Here is an 11,607-nt window from a genome sequence, read left to right on the forward strand (position 1 = left end):
AGCTCTATGAACTATGATTGGCTAGAAGTAATGATTGGCTTAGAGGTAGCAATAGGTTTGCGAACGAAGGACCTCAATATATTTACTTTGCATTTTGCATCCTACTACCCAAATGCCCTTTTCTTTAGTGCCCCGACACACAATACTAAAGGCTTAGTATAGAGCAAAAGCAATAATGTAATATTATATTTCAATTCATACATAACGATCTTTTTACCTACTGACTTTAATTTGTTCATATAAACGTTGTACTGCGACTCCTTGCGCACCGCTTATTCGTGCGTCTAGCAGCGACTGGTTTAAACTTTAAACAACCGAGCAAGAGAACTTTTGTCTTGTCGCCTCAATTTCACTAAATTTGGTATTATTGGAAATATTTTAAGAGAAATTATAATTTTAATACTTCTTAAATTATTTTTATATTAAATGCAATTATATTAATGTAACGGCACACCTCGTACATTATTTGATCGTTTTCAGTAAATTAATTTTACTTGATGCGCTACGCGCCACCTTAATCACCTTCGAGTATCAGTATTCTTATTTGCTCAACAAATTTTGCAGCCAAGCGACCGATGTCGGCCAAGTTACAGCTCTGCAACTTTTTGGTCAAAACAGCTTTATGGGGCTATTGTATAAACATTAATTATTTTTTCTTCAACTCCATGTGCGCTACACTAGACAGCTGACCTAATATGTGACATACACCATTTTGTCTCCATCCAACCAAAAAACTCATATTCGCGTCGTAACCTTTTCGACAATGGACGCCAGTAGCATTGGTAAAGGCCATCGTAAGTCCAAGTCGGGCGCCAAGGTCAATAAACAGAAGCGCAAAGCATTTGAAAAACAAAAAAAGGAGCAGCCGTCGCTGGCCGAACAACGTAAGAATCCTAAGGCGTTCGGAGTAGCGAAGGCTGGTCGTGCACGCAAGACCATCCAGCGCAACTTGGACCGTGAGCATCGTAAAGAATATGTACCCCAATCAAATCGTGCTGAGGAACTACCTCCGCCAATTTCGGTGGTTGTCATGGGTCCACCAGGTAGTGGTAAGAGCACGGTTATCCGCTCGCTTGTCAAACGCTACACTCGACACAACCTCGTGGATGTCAAAGGCCCAGTGACTGTAGTCAGTGGCAAAGATCGCCGTATCACTTTTTTTGAATGCCCGAACGATCTAAATGCCATGATTGACTTGGCCAAAATTGCCGACTTGGTGCTGCTGCTCGTGGACGCCAGCTTTGGTTTTGAAATGGAGACATTTGAGTTTCTTAATATCCTCCAAGTTGTCGGGTTTCCGAAAGTAATGGGGATTCTCACGCATCTAGACAGTTTTAAGAAAAACAAGAGTCTTCGCAAGACCAAGAAACGTCTGAAAGCTCGGTTTTGGACTGAAATCTATCAGGGTGCGAAATTATTTTATTTTTCTGGAATATCTGCAAACAAATACCCGAAAGGTGAAATTCAGAATTTATCTCTATATATATCGCGCATGAAATTTCGTCCACTGACATGGAGGAATTCACATCCGTATTTATTGGTGGATCGATTCGAAGACGTGACTGCTCCTGATGACGTTCAGCGGAATTCAATGGTGGACCGTCGAGTGACGTTGTATGGCTATTTACGTGGTACGCACTTGAAACCAGGCATGAGGATGCATATCGCTGGTGCCGGTGATTTCTACATGGATAACGTGACGGCAATGCCCGACCCATGCAACATGCCGTCGAGTACGAAAAGAGCTGATGGAGTTGTCAAGAAGAAGCACTTGACCCAGAAAGATACGCTCTTGTATGCACCCATGTCGGATGTCGGCAACATTATGTATGATAAAGATGCGATGTATATTAATTTGAGCCAGCTAAACTACACCAATCCAGACACGGGGGACATTGTACCTGACGAGGAGGGCGATCAGGGAACAAGTGGAAATGAAACGAGTGGCACTCGCATTGGACTGATGGGTGAAGGAGTTGAGATGGTGCAGCAGATGCAGAAAATGGGTGTCGGTCTTGATGAGAAGCTGAATGAAGCCAGTCTGTCGCTCTTTCGACACACGACTGCTATTCGTGCGGATGAAATTGATAGCGATGAGGATGGGAGTGTGGAGGAAAACATAGAAGAAGAGGAAGATGACAAGGATGGCGAGCCGAATTCTGGTAACCCTACAGAGGCTATTGTACAAGACAGTAATGGTCGTACGCGTCGTCGAGCCATTTTTGCTGAGAGCGATGGCCCCTTAAATTCTGTAAACAATGAAGATCACACAGATTCGGATGATGATGATCAGGACGATACTAGTGAAGAAGAGCAAGATGAAATTACAGGAGAGCAGTCGCAATTGAGGTGGAAAGAAACGATGGTGTCTCGTGCTGCTGCCAATTTTCTTGAGCGTGAGCGATCTGACGTGAATTTGATGGAGCTTGTTTACGGCAAGCGTCAGAAGCTTTTTAAGACGGATCATGATTTGGAAGAGGTAGAGTCAAAGTCTGACAAAAATCTTCAGGTACAGCCCAGCGAAAATGAAGACGATGCTTTTTTTACATTAAAACTCCAAACCAACTCCATGGGTGAACTGTCATCTGCGTCTGAGAAGTACAATCTGATTAATGCCATTGACTGTTCGCGTTTAAATGTTGGCACGAATGATAGAAAAGATTGGACGATACCTGACGTTCTGGAAAGCATCCGAAATCGTTTTGTGACTGGTACTTGGAAGCGCGTTCAGAGAAACGATGACGTCAATAGTGATGAAGAAGATAATGGTGCTATTGATCCAACCAATGATGATGAAATGCACGGCTCATTCGAAGACTTGGAAACTGGCGAAGTGCAGAATGGTGCTGTAGATGTTGCGGCTAAAGGCAATTGTAGTGACGATCACGAAATTGGCAAGAATGAGACGGATGAACAGATACGCGAACGTCTTCGAGCCCAGAAATCCGTGAAACGAACGGTGGATGAAGATGATGATGTTATGGTTGGTGGCCAGAAGAAAGTGGAGGACGACGAAGAAATGACAGAGGTGATGATTGAGGCAAAACGTTTACGTGAGGAACAAGCGCAACGGAATGCCGAGGAGTTTGGAGAAGAAGGCGAGGACATGCGTCTACAGCTGGAAGGCTTTCGAAATGGTCTTTATGTTCGTATTGAGTTCTCAAAAATCCCTGCTGAGTTTGTGCGATACTACGATCCAAAGAATCCTATTGTTGTCGGTGGTCTACCAACTATTGAAGACTCATTAGGACTGGTCCGTATGCGTTTTAAGAAGCACCGTTGGCACAGGAAAATTTTGAAAACCAACGACCCGTTGGTGTTTTCCATTGGCTGGCGGCGTTTCCAGAGTTTGCCCTTATACTCTATCGAGGATACGAACGAGCGGCATCGATACTTGAAATATACACCAGAGCACATGCATTGCCACGCAACGATCTTTGGCCCCATGTGCCCTCCGAATACTGGCGTGCTGGCATTCCAGACACTATCGACAAATGCGGAAGGGTTTCGTGTAAGTGGCACTGGTGTCGTGCTTGAGCTTGACCACAAGTTTAGTGTCGTCAAGAAGCTCAAGTTAATTGGAACACCGAGTAAAATTCACAAGAACACGGCTTTTATTAAAGGCATGTTTAACACAGAGCTGGAAGTCGCCAAGTTTGAAGGGGCTAGTATTCGCACTGTGAGTGGTCTGCGGGGGCGCATTAAAAAGGCTCTTCGCGGTGAAAAGGGTGATTTTCGGGCTACTTTTGAGGACAAAATATTAAAAAGTGATCTCATTTTTTGCCGCACGTGGGTGCCCGTAGACCCAAAGCAGTTGTATAATCCCATAACGTCTTTGCTAACGAATGCAAAGGGATCTCGAAAGAGTTCCTTAGGACTGATGAAGACGACATATGAATTGCGCAAGGAGCAAAAGCTCGCTGTGCCCGTGAATCCGGACTCGCTATATAAACCCATTGTACGAACGGAGCGTAAATTTCAGGCTTTTAAAGTGCCCAAAAAACTCCAAGCGAACCTCCCGTTCGCTAGTAAACCTAAGGAAGATAAGAAGAAAGGAGCTAATAAGGGCTACTTGACTACACGTGCTGTGGTCTTAGAGCCAGAAGAGAAGAAGAAGTATGGTTTTATGTTACGTGTAAACACGGTGCGTCGTGACCGTGAGGCCACACGGAAATTACGTCAGAGCCAGCGCAATGCTGAGAACCTTAAGCGCAAGCAACGTGAAGAGAAGCAGTTTGAAGGCGTGCACAAGGCGGAAAAGAAGGCTAAATATCGTGCTGAGGGAAAAGATGCCGCGTACCGTGCTCTAAAGGCATCGACAAGCTAGCAGTAGATCAGTTTTGTTAATTATAGTGCAATAGATTAACTCCTTTTTTCTCATATAGTTCTTGCCAATGTAGTCAGAATTTTTGTAAATAAGATGATTAATCATTTTAGAACATAGCCAAGACAATCTTAAAATTGCGACCTTGATGGGACTCGAACCCACAACCCCCTGATTAGAAGTCAGATGCGCTATCCATTGCGCCACAAGGTCTTTCCATCTGGAAGTGTATTTATTTAAATATTATACAACATTTTATGACAAATGATTGTAAAAATTATAGTTTTGGTGCAGACATTTCTTCGCCAAGCCAATCAATCATTAAAGCTCGATATGACTTTGAACGCCAAGCAGCGTCGCCAGCTATTGCGCAAGCATCAGCATCAACAGGAAGCCACATCCCGACTGGTTCCAGAATTTTCTGCAGAACAGAAGCGCGATCAAAATTCTTCCGCGGAGCTTGATATAGCAAGTCAAGTTGACACCAGCTTCGCTCATCCAAACACCCAAGCGCAACGGCGTCTAGCCCAGCTTACTAAGCAAAAATCAGAGCTTTCAACAACAAGAGATGACGCTATCACCTCTTACGAGGCTAATATTGCCCATGACAATGTGAAATTGAATGCTCAGGCGCGGCGCCTACGCAAGCGCGAGTCCAAGCGCAAGGCCGATGGAACGAATAATACAGAGTCCCACTTGAAGAAACAAAAGGCAAGCGAGGAGGCTGTAGGCGATGACAACAAAAGCGCTAGTTACCACAAGAGTATTCATCTTACACTTTTTGTGGGCCAGCTACCTTTCAAAACTACAGAAGCCATGATTCGGAAACATTTTGCCGAGGCAGGCGAGATCACACTGCGAATGCTGACAGATAAGAAGACTAAAAAGTTCAAAGGAATGGCTTTTATTGAGGTCAAGGACAACAAGGCGCTTGGGGCTGCGCTATCGCGCCACCATACACTTTTGTTAGGACGCCGCATTAACGTTGAGTTGACCGCTGGCGGTGGTGGTAAGAAGTCGGAAATCCGTCGCCAAAAAATTGACTCGTTGCGTTCAAAACAAAGCATTGTTCAAGTGAAGAAGGCGAAGGCATTAATACAGAAACGCATCGACAGTCCTGAGTACAAGCTGACACAAGAAGACGTGGATGATCGCATGATTGATTTCTTGTCGTGGTTTGACTACGAGACTGCAAAGAAGGCACTTGACGAGCTCGATCGCTGTGTGAGTGACAACGTAAATAACCGCAAGGCGTTTTTCATGGGCATCTTAAAACGCTTTCGACAGACAGATGGTTTAGAGTAGATTCAACAGCTCGTGCTACGAATAGTAAATACGAAGGACCGTATCACACTTGTACGATCGCGAAGCGGACCATAAAGTGATTTATACAAGAGCAATGACACCAGTTCAGCTCATTAGATTTATTGTTGGATTCTTCATTTGTAGCCAGCATGGCGAAAACAATGCAACAAATATAAAAACCTCACTGATTTCTTTTTAATAGTACCGAGATCATCCATACTGACGCCAGTAGCCACCGATATACCGTTGGACATTTTTGACGGCACATGTCCTCGCTTACGAGAATGAGGCCACCATTAGGACGACGAGCCAGCTTGGCGGCTCGTGTGGTGAATGGCAGCTTCGGACGTGTCATAGGCGACGGAATCAATCTGTTGCGGCATCAGTCCAACCACGGGCCCAATATTAATGACACGAGCCGGGTCCGACGACGTGGTGCAGCATCGAGCAGCGGTAGGAGAAATTTCGCTAAATGAAGAGGCGACATTACATTGATGACGGCCATGACTTTTTTCATGCTGATTCTGAGTGGTGATCAAAGTCTCCTCACCACCAAGCGCCCGAGTTGTTGATGAGCACGTCCACTTTGCTCGCTCTCAGCGATCTGTTCCGCCAGCTCCATTATGCGGATTACCTTGCAGCTATGAAAAACATATTGTTTACAGTAGAGTCTTCAATAAATATCCATTAATGTGGGGGCCAAGGCCATTGAAGTTAAGTTCCTTGGCCGTGGCTTTGCATGCATCGAGGTTCCGCAACGCAATCTAGACTTTGGCACCATTCTGTACAAAGTCGTCGGCTATCATCTTCCCAATACCACGACCGCTGGACATCAAAGAGGGTGTTATTATGATTTCGGTCATGATATTTGGACCAAAGCTGTAAACAAGAAGTGCGTCAATTAGTCTAAGTGAAACTTAAATAATACCAGTCATAACCGACTTTTAACCCTTGATCGGTCACAACGGTTCAAATATCGTGAATCTAAAAATCATCGAATGTCCAAACATCATCGAATATTAAAATATCATTTAAGAGGTGTTTATAATGAAGATAGGGTTAACGTCGATTATAGAACGTTACTTATATGATCCAAAATTTAGCTACTTGACGCACTTCTTGTTTACAGCTTTGACGGACCCACGCCGATCTCAGCAGCACCGATGGTCCCGCCGTCGCTAGTAATGACCTGACCAGTGATCCATCCAGATGCTTTCGAGGCCAAGAAGATCGTCAATCCAGCCATATCCGAGGAGTCACCCATTCGCTCAAGTGGGATGGTCTGGCTAATGTTGTGAAAGGACATCCCTGTCACGTGCGCGATACCTTCAGCCAACCTTGTCGGAACGTATCCAAGCGCAACGGCATTGACAAGAATGTGCCCACCGTTCGGACGCCGAGCGAGCTTTGCAGCCAGCACGCGAGTCAAGTGATGCAGTGCAGCCTTGGACGAATCGTACACCATAACATTGATTTTTTGTGGCACAAGTCCACCGACCGATCCAACGTTAATAACTCGAGCTCCCTCGGACGTTACTGCTGCAACATCAAGAAGAGGCAACAAGAACCGCGTAAGCAAGTAGGCGGACGTCACATTTAGCGCAAAGGTTTTTTCCCAAACTGTAGCGGCAAGCACAGAAAGTATTAGACGCTAATACTTGTATTTTAAATACGAATAAGTACTTGATGCTGGAGTGCTTTCGACGGGAGATTCGAATCCATCGCCTGAATTGTTAATGAGCACGTCAAGGCGTGACTCTCTCTTTATGATCTCGTTCGCGAACGCCTTGCACTCCTCCTCGCTTGTTAGATTGACTTTTAACTTTAAACACAGCCACTTAGTATTGATAGGTGACTACTTATATCATTTGTCGTACAGCAATGCAACGACCAGGTCCTTTCGCATTGAGCTCCTTTGCCGTCGCTTGGCAGGCTTCAAGCTTCCGTGACGCAATATACACTTTGGCCCCATTTTGTACGAATCCATCCGCGATCATTCTACCGATGCCGCGGCCACCTCCCGTCACGACTACTACTTTATCCTTCACATTGAAGAGCTCTGCCGCATTCATTTTTAGTAGGGGGAAGGTGGTTTATCCAAGCGCGTTTGATTGGTATCTATCGGTCACTTTTTCAAGGAAAAAGGGCTTATAACTATAATATATGAAAGTAAAGCCTACTTATCAACAATCATTAAATAGCAATTCATTTTATTTTCAGCAAGGCAGAGCAGTGGAAAAAAGCCTGTCAGCCCCAGACTGTCCATTCTCTATCTTAAGTAAACTAAAATTTTAATCTATGTTTGCAGGACTACACTATAGCGTGAGTGTAACGGGCTTAAGTGCCTAATGTTACAGACCCGTTAAGTTTACTTAACCGAAAGTCATTTACTTTATTTGAAGAAACATGACCTGCCACTAGGGTGAGGATCAAATAGTGACCCACCCTTGTGTATGTGATGTACATAGGTACATTAAAATTAAAAGGGATCGTCTAGCGTCATCCGCGAGCAGAGGTATTCGGAACAATGCACTCGCCATGTAGACGGGGACGTCAATTGCGGCCACTGTAGGCGGGCACGTCGTAATGCGGCCACGCTCTACTTAGAACACACACCATAGCACAGCGAGGAAGCGCTTTAACCTACTTCTCTTGCGTACAGTGAGGTAGTTGTGGTGGGCGCGTTAGCGACCTCACCCAACACACTGAGTACTCTAGCAAAGTGTCGTCACGGGAGCGGTAATCCGGCTCCTCGTGCGCACTAATCAAGTAGGAAGTAGTTTTCAGACTGATTTATATTTAATCGTATTAAATATAAATACCTATTTTTACCAATTAATATGTCATCTCTATAGATAACACTTAATATGTATTGCGAGCGTACCTTTCTAGATACCTCGCGTAACGGATGACGCTAGCCGTCATCACGGATGACGCTGGGCGTCATCCCTCCTAATGTGAATGCACCCATGTGCATCACATACACAAGGGTTGGTCACAAATGTGAACCACACCCGAGTGCTGGGTCTAATTACTATAATTTAGTAATTGACCATCCCCTTAAGAACACCAAGTGTACTTAAAGGGGACTGTGTAACATTAGGGCAACTTTAGCCCGTTACACCCCCCCTCCTTTATGAACGAGTTTACATTTTTAAATTCGTCAAAGAGGAGAGAGGAACTGCGAGCTGCCTAACGTGCCGCTAGTTCTCTCAGTCACTCTAGTGACCTGTGTTACATACACGGCGCCAAAGATGCCACCTAAAAGGGGTCACGTGGCCACCAAAATTCCTCTGACACTCGTAAGAATGTCTTTGCACGGCCCAGATGCCCACTAGATGGCGCATCATGGAGCTCGTGAAGGATAATCAGCTTGAGATCTGTGGCATGAGGCACATAGATTCTCAAGGGATCACAAGGTGACAGCTGATGCCATAACAGACCATCGATGTAGCTAAAGCGATTGAGCTTAGCCTTCAGGTGCGACGGAAGGGAAATCTTTTGTCCACCGAAGTGATCCAACAGCAGGCGACAGTGGTCGTCCTAACTGTAGCTCTCTTTTATTTCAGAGGCTAATGAGCTCGTCACGTGGTATGCCTTCATAACTGCCAACGTTGACAGCTGAAATTTTGCTTTCGCACTAGACACACTTTCCTGGTGTCTAAACTAGAAGTCTGGTCTTCGCGATAAAGCGTCAGCCAAGACATTCGACTTACCCGGCTTCTATTCAACTTTGAAATTAAATTCAGAGAAGAATGTGAGCCATCTTGCCATTCTAGGCGAGAGGTGCGGTGAGTTTATTGCGGTCCGCAGTGATGCGTGATCCGTATAAACCACAAATGGTTCGGTGCCCAATAGGTGCACACGAAACTTGACAAGAGCATACTTTATTGAAAGTAGCTCTTTGTCATGCACAGGGTAATTCAGTTCCGCGGCTTTTAATAGCCGGGACTGATAAGAGATGACGCGGTCAACGCCGTCGTCATCCTTCTGCATGAGCGCGCTGCCGATTGCAAAATTACTTGCATCGCAGACGACGCTAAAGGGCTTATCCGCGTCTGGCAATGCCAAGACCGGTGCCTCTACAAGAGATTGCTTCACTGATGTGAACGCATCTTCTTGTTCTTTTAACCAAACCCATTCTGTGTCCTTTTTAAGGAGATCAGATAATGGTTTAGTTTGCTCCGCATAATTCTTGCTATACTTATGCAAGTAATTAGCGAGCCCTAGGAATTGGCGCAAATCCTTCACATGCCGTGGGATTGGCCATTCCTTTACTGATTTTACCTTGTCTGGGTCTGCTCGTACACCATGTGTACCAACGATGCAGCCCAGTACAGGTATCTCAGGGACCCCTATGACGCACTTTTGCAAGTTGACGTACAATTGGGCGTCCTTTAAAGTCTGCAACACAGCGTCTAAATGACGCTTGTGCGACTCTATTGCGCTCAGCCCGTCCTCGGCCCTACTATGCACGAATACATCGTCAAAGTAATGAGGCGCGTAGGCACGGTGCTGACGCATCACGTGAGCCACCACTCGGTTGAATGTCGCTGGTGCGTTTTTCAAACCTTGGGGCATCACAAGCCACTCCCAAAGCATACCGCTTGGGGTGCTTACTGCCGTTTTGGCTACATCGGACTCTCTCATGAGTACCTGATAGTANGTTTGCTCCGCATAATTCTTGCTATACTTATGCAAGTAATTAGCGAGCCCTAGGAATTGGCGCAAATCCTTCACATGCCGTGGGATTGGCCATTCCTTTACTGATTTTACCTTGTCTGGGTCTGCTCGTACACCATGTGTACCAACGATGCAGCCCAGTACAGGTATCTCAGGGACCCCTATGACGCACTTTTGCAAGTTGACGTACAATTGGGCGTCCTTTAAAGTCTGCAACACAGCGTCTAAATGACGCTTGTGCGACTCTATTGCGCTCAGCCCGTCCTCGGCCCTACTATGCACGAATACATCGTCAAAGTAATGAGGCGCGTAGGCACGGTGCTGACGCATCACGTGAGCCATCACTCGGTTGAATGTCGCTGGTGCGTTTTCAAACCTTGGGGCATCACAAGCGACTCCCATAGCATTTCGCTTGGGGGATGCTTACAGCTGTTTTGGCTACATCGGACTCTCTCATGAGTACCTGATAGTAGCCATCCTTCGAATCTAACGCGGAAAAGATAGTTGACTTTCCCATGGAGTTCAACAAGACAAATTTCCGCGAGACTGGCGTTCGTGCCGCTATGGTCGCCGCGTTCAGCTTAGTATAAGCATGAACCACGCGCCATCCACCTGTGGCTTTACGCACACAAAAGGTCGGGCTGCAGTGAGGCGATTTGCTCTCACGCACATGTCCCGCCTTGGCTCGTTTGTCGAAGAACTCATCGATATAATCGACTTGTTCTTTCGGCAACGGCCATGGCCTGGTCACACAATAGTTGGTGCCAGGTTCGAGGTATATTTCGTGCCCGATGCCCCTATCTGCTGGTAGGCGGCTCGGCACTTCTTCTGGGACCACATCGCGATGTTTCCACAGAACCTCAAAATTCGGACTAGCTCTCAAGGTATCGCAGCCTTGAGCAGCAAACCGCTTCTTTTTGTCCGTTTCTAGGACGCCCTCGATCATTGTGGACGACGAGAATCAGTTCACCAAGTTATCTTCTGGAACTGGTGTGTCTCTTTTGTGGAGCTTTCCTTCCTTTGATTCGGCAAGGAACAGATCCCACGACATCTCCGGGAGATTTACTATCTCCTCGGCAGATTTAAAGACTTGCCGGAGCACCTCAACTGAGGATGCCTTCGCATTAGAGACTGATCCAAAGGTCACTCGTTTAGACGTGCCTTTGATCGTTTTAATCTGTCGGATGCTCGTTCTTCGAGTCACCACGACCTTTTTCTGGGAAGCGGGTGCCGTTGCACTCCTGGCTAACGCACCCCTTCCAACCGCACCAGGCTCTTGGCACTGTACCGTTTTA

The 11,607-nt window shown here is 46.0% G+C and overlaps 3 protein-coding genes across 3 annotated transcripts; all 3 read left to right on the top strand.

The window, feature by feature from the left end:
• Positions 1 to 763: 763 nt before the first annotated feature.
• CCR75_001678 (uncharacterized protein) lies at positions 764 to 4,327 on the top strand (the record flags this gene model as incomplete). The annotated part of the gene is made up of 1 exon (XM_067959779.1): positions 764 to 4,327. The coding sequence occupies one exon, from the start codon at positions 764 to 766 to the stop codon at positions 4,325 to 4,327; it is 3,564 nt and encodes a 1,187-aa protein (XP_067818329.1).
• Positions 4,328 to 4,657: 330 nt separating this feature from the next.
• CCR75_001679 (uncharacterized protein) lies at positions 4,658 to 4,863 on the top strand (the record flags this gene model as incomplete). Its single annotated transcript, XM_067959780.1, is given in 2 exon segments — positions 4,658 to 4,801; positions 4,813 to 4,863. The coding sequence occupies 2 exon segments, from the start codon at positions 4,658 to 4,660 to the stop codon at positions 4,861 to 4,863; spliced, it is 195 nt and encodes a 64-aa protein (XP_067818328.1).
• Positions 4,864 to 5,140: 277 nt separating this feature from the next.
• On the top strand, positions 5,141 to 5,629 carry CCR75_001680 (uncharacterized protein; the record flags this gene model as incomplete). Its single annotated transcript, XM_067959781.1, has 1 exon — positions 5,141 to 5,629. The coding sequence occupies one exon, from the start codon at positions 5,141 to 5,143 to the stop codon at positions 5,627 to 5,629; it is 489 nt and encodes a 162-aa protein (XP_067818573.1).
• Positions 5,630 to 11,607: the final 5,978 nt, after the last annotated feature.

Source organism: Bremia lactucae, linkage group LG6, assembly GCF_004359215.1.
Source record: "Bremia lactucae strain SF5 linkage group LG6, whole genome shotgun sequence".
NCBI lineage: Eukaryota > Oomycota > Peronosporomycetes > Peronosporales > Peronosporaceae > Bremia > Bremia lactucae.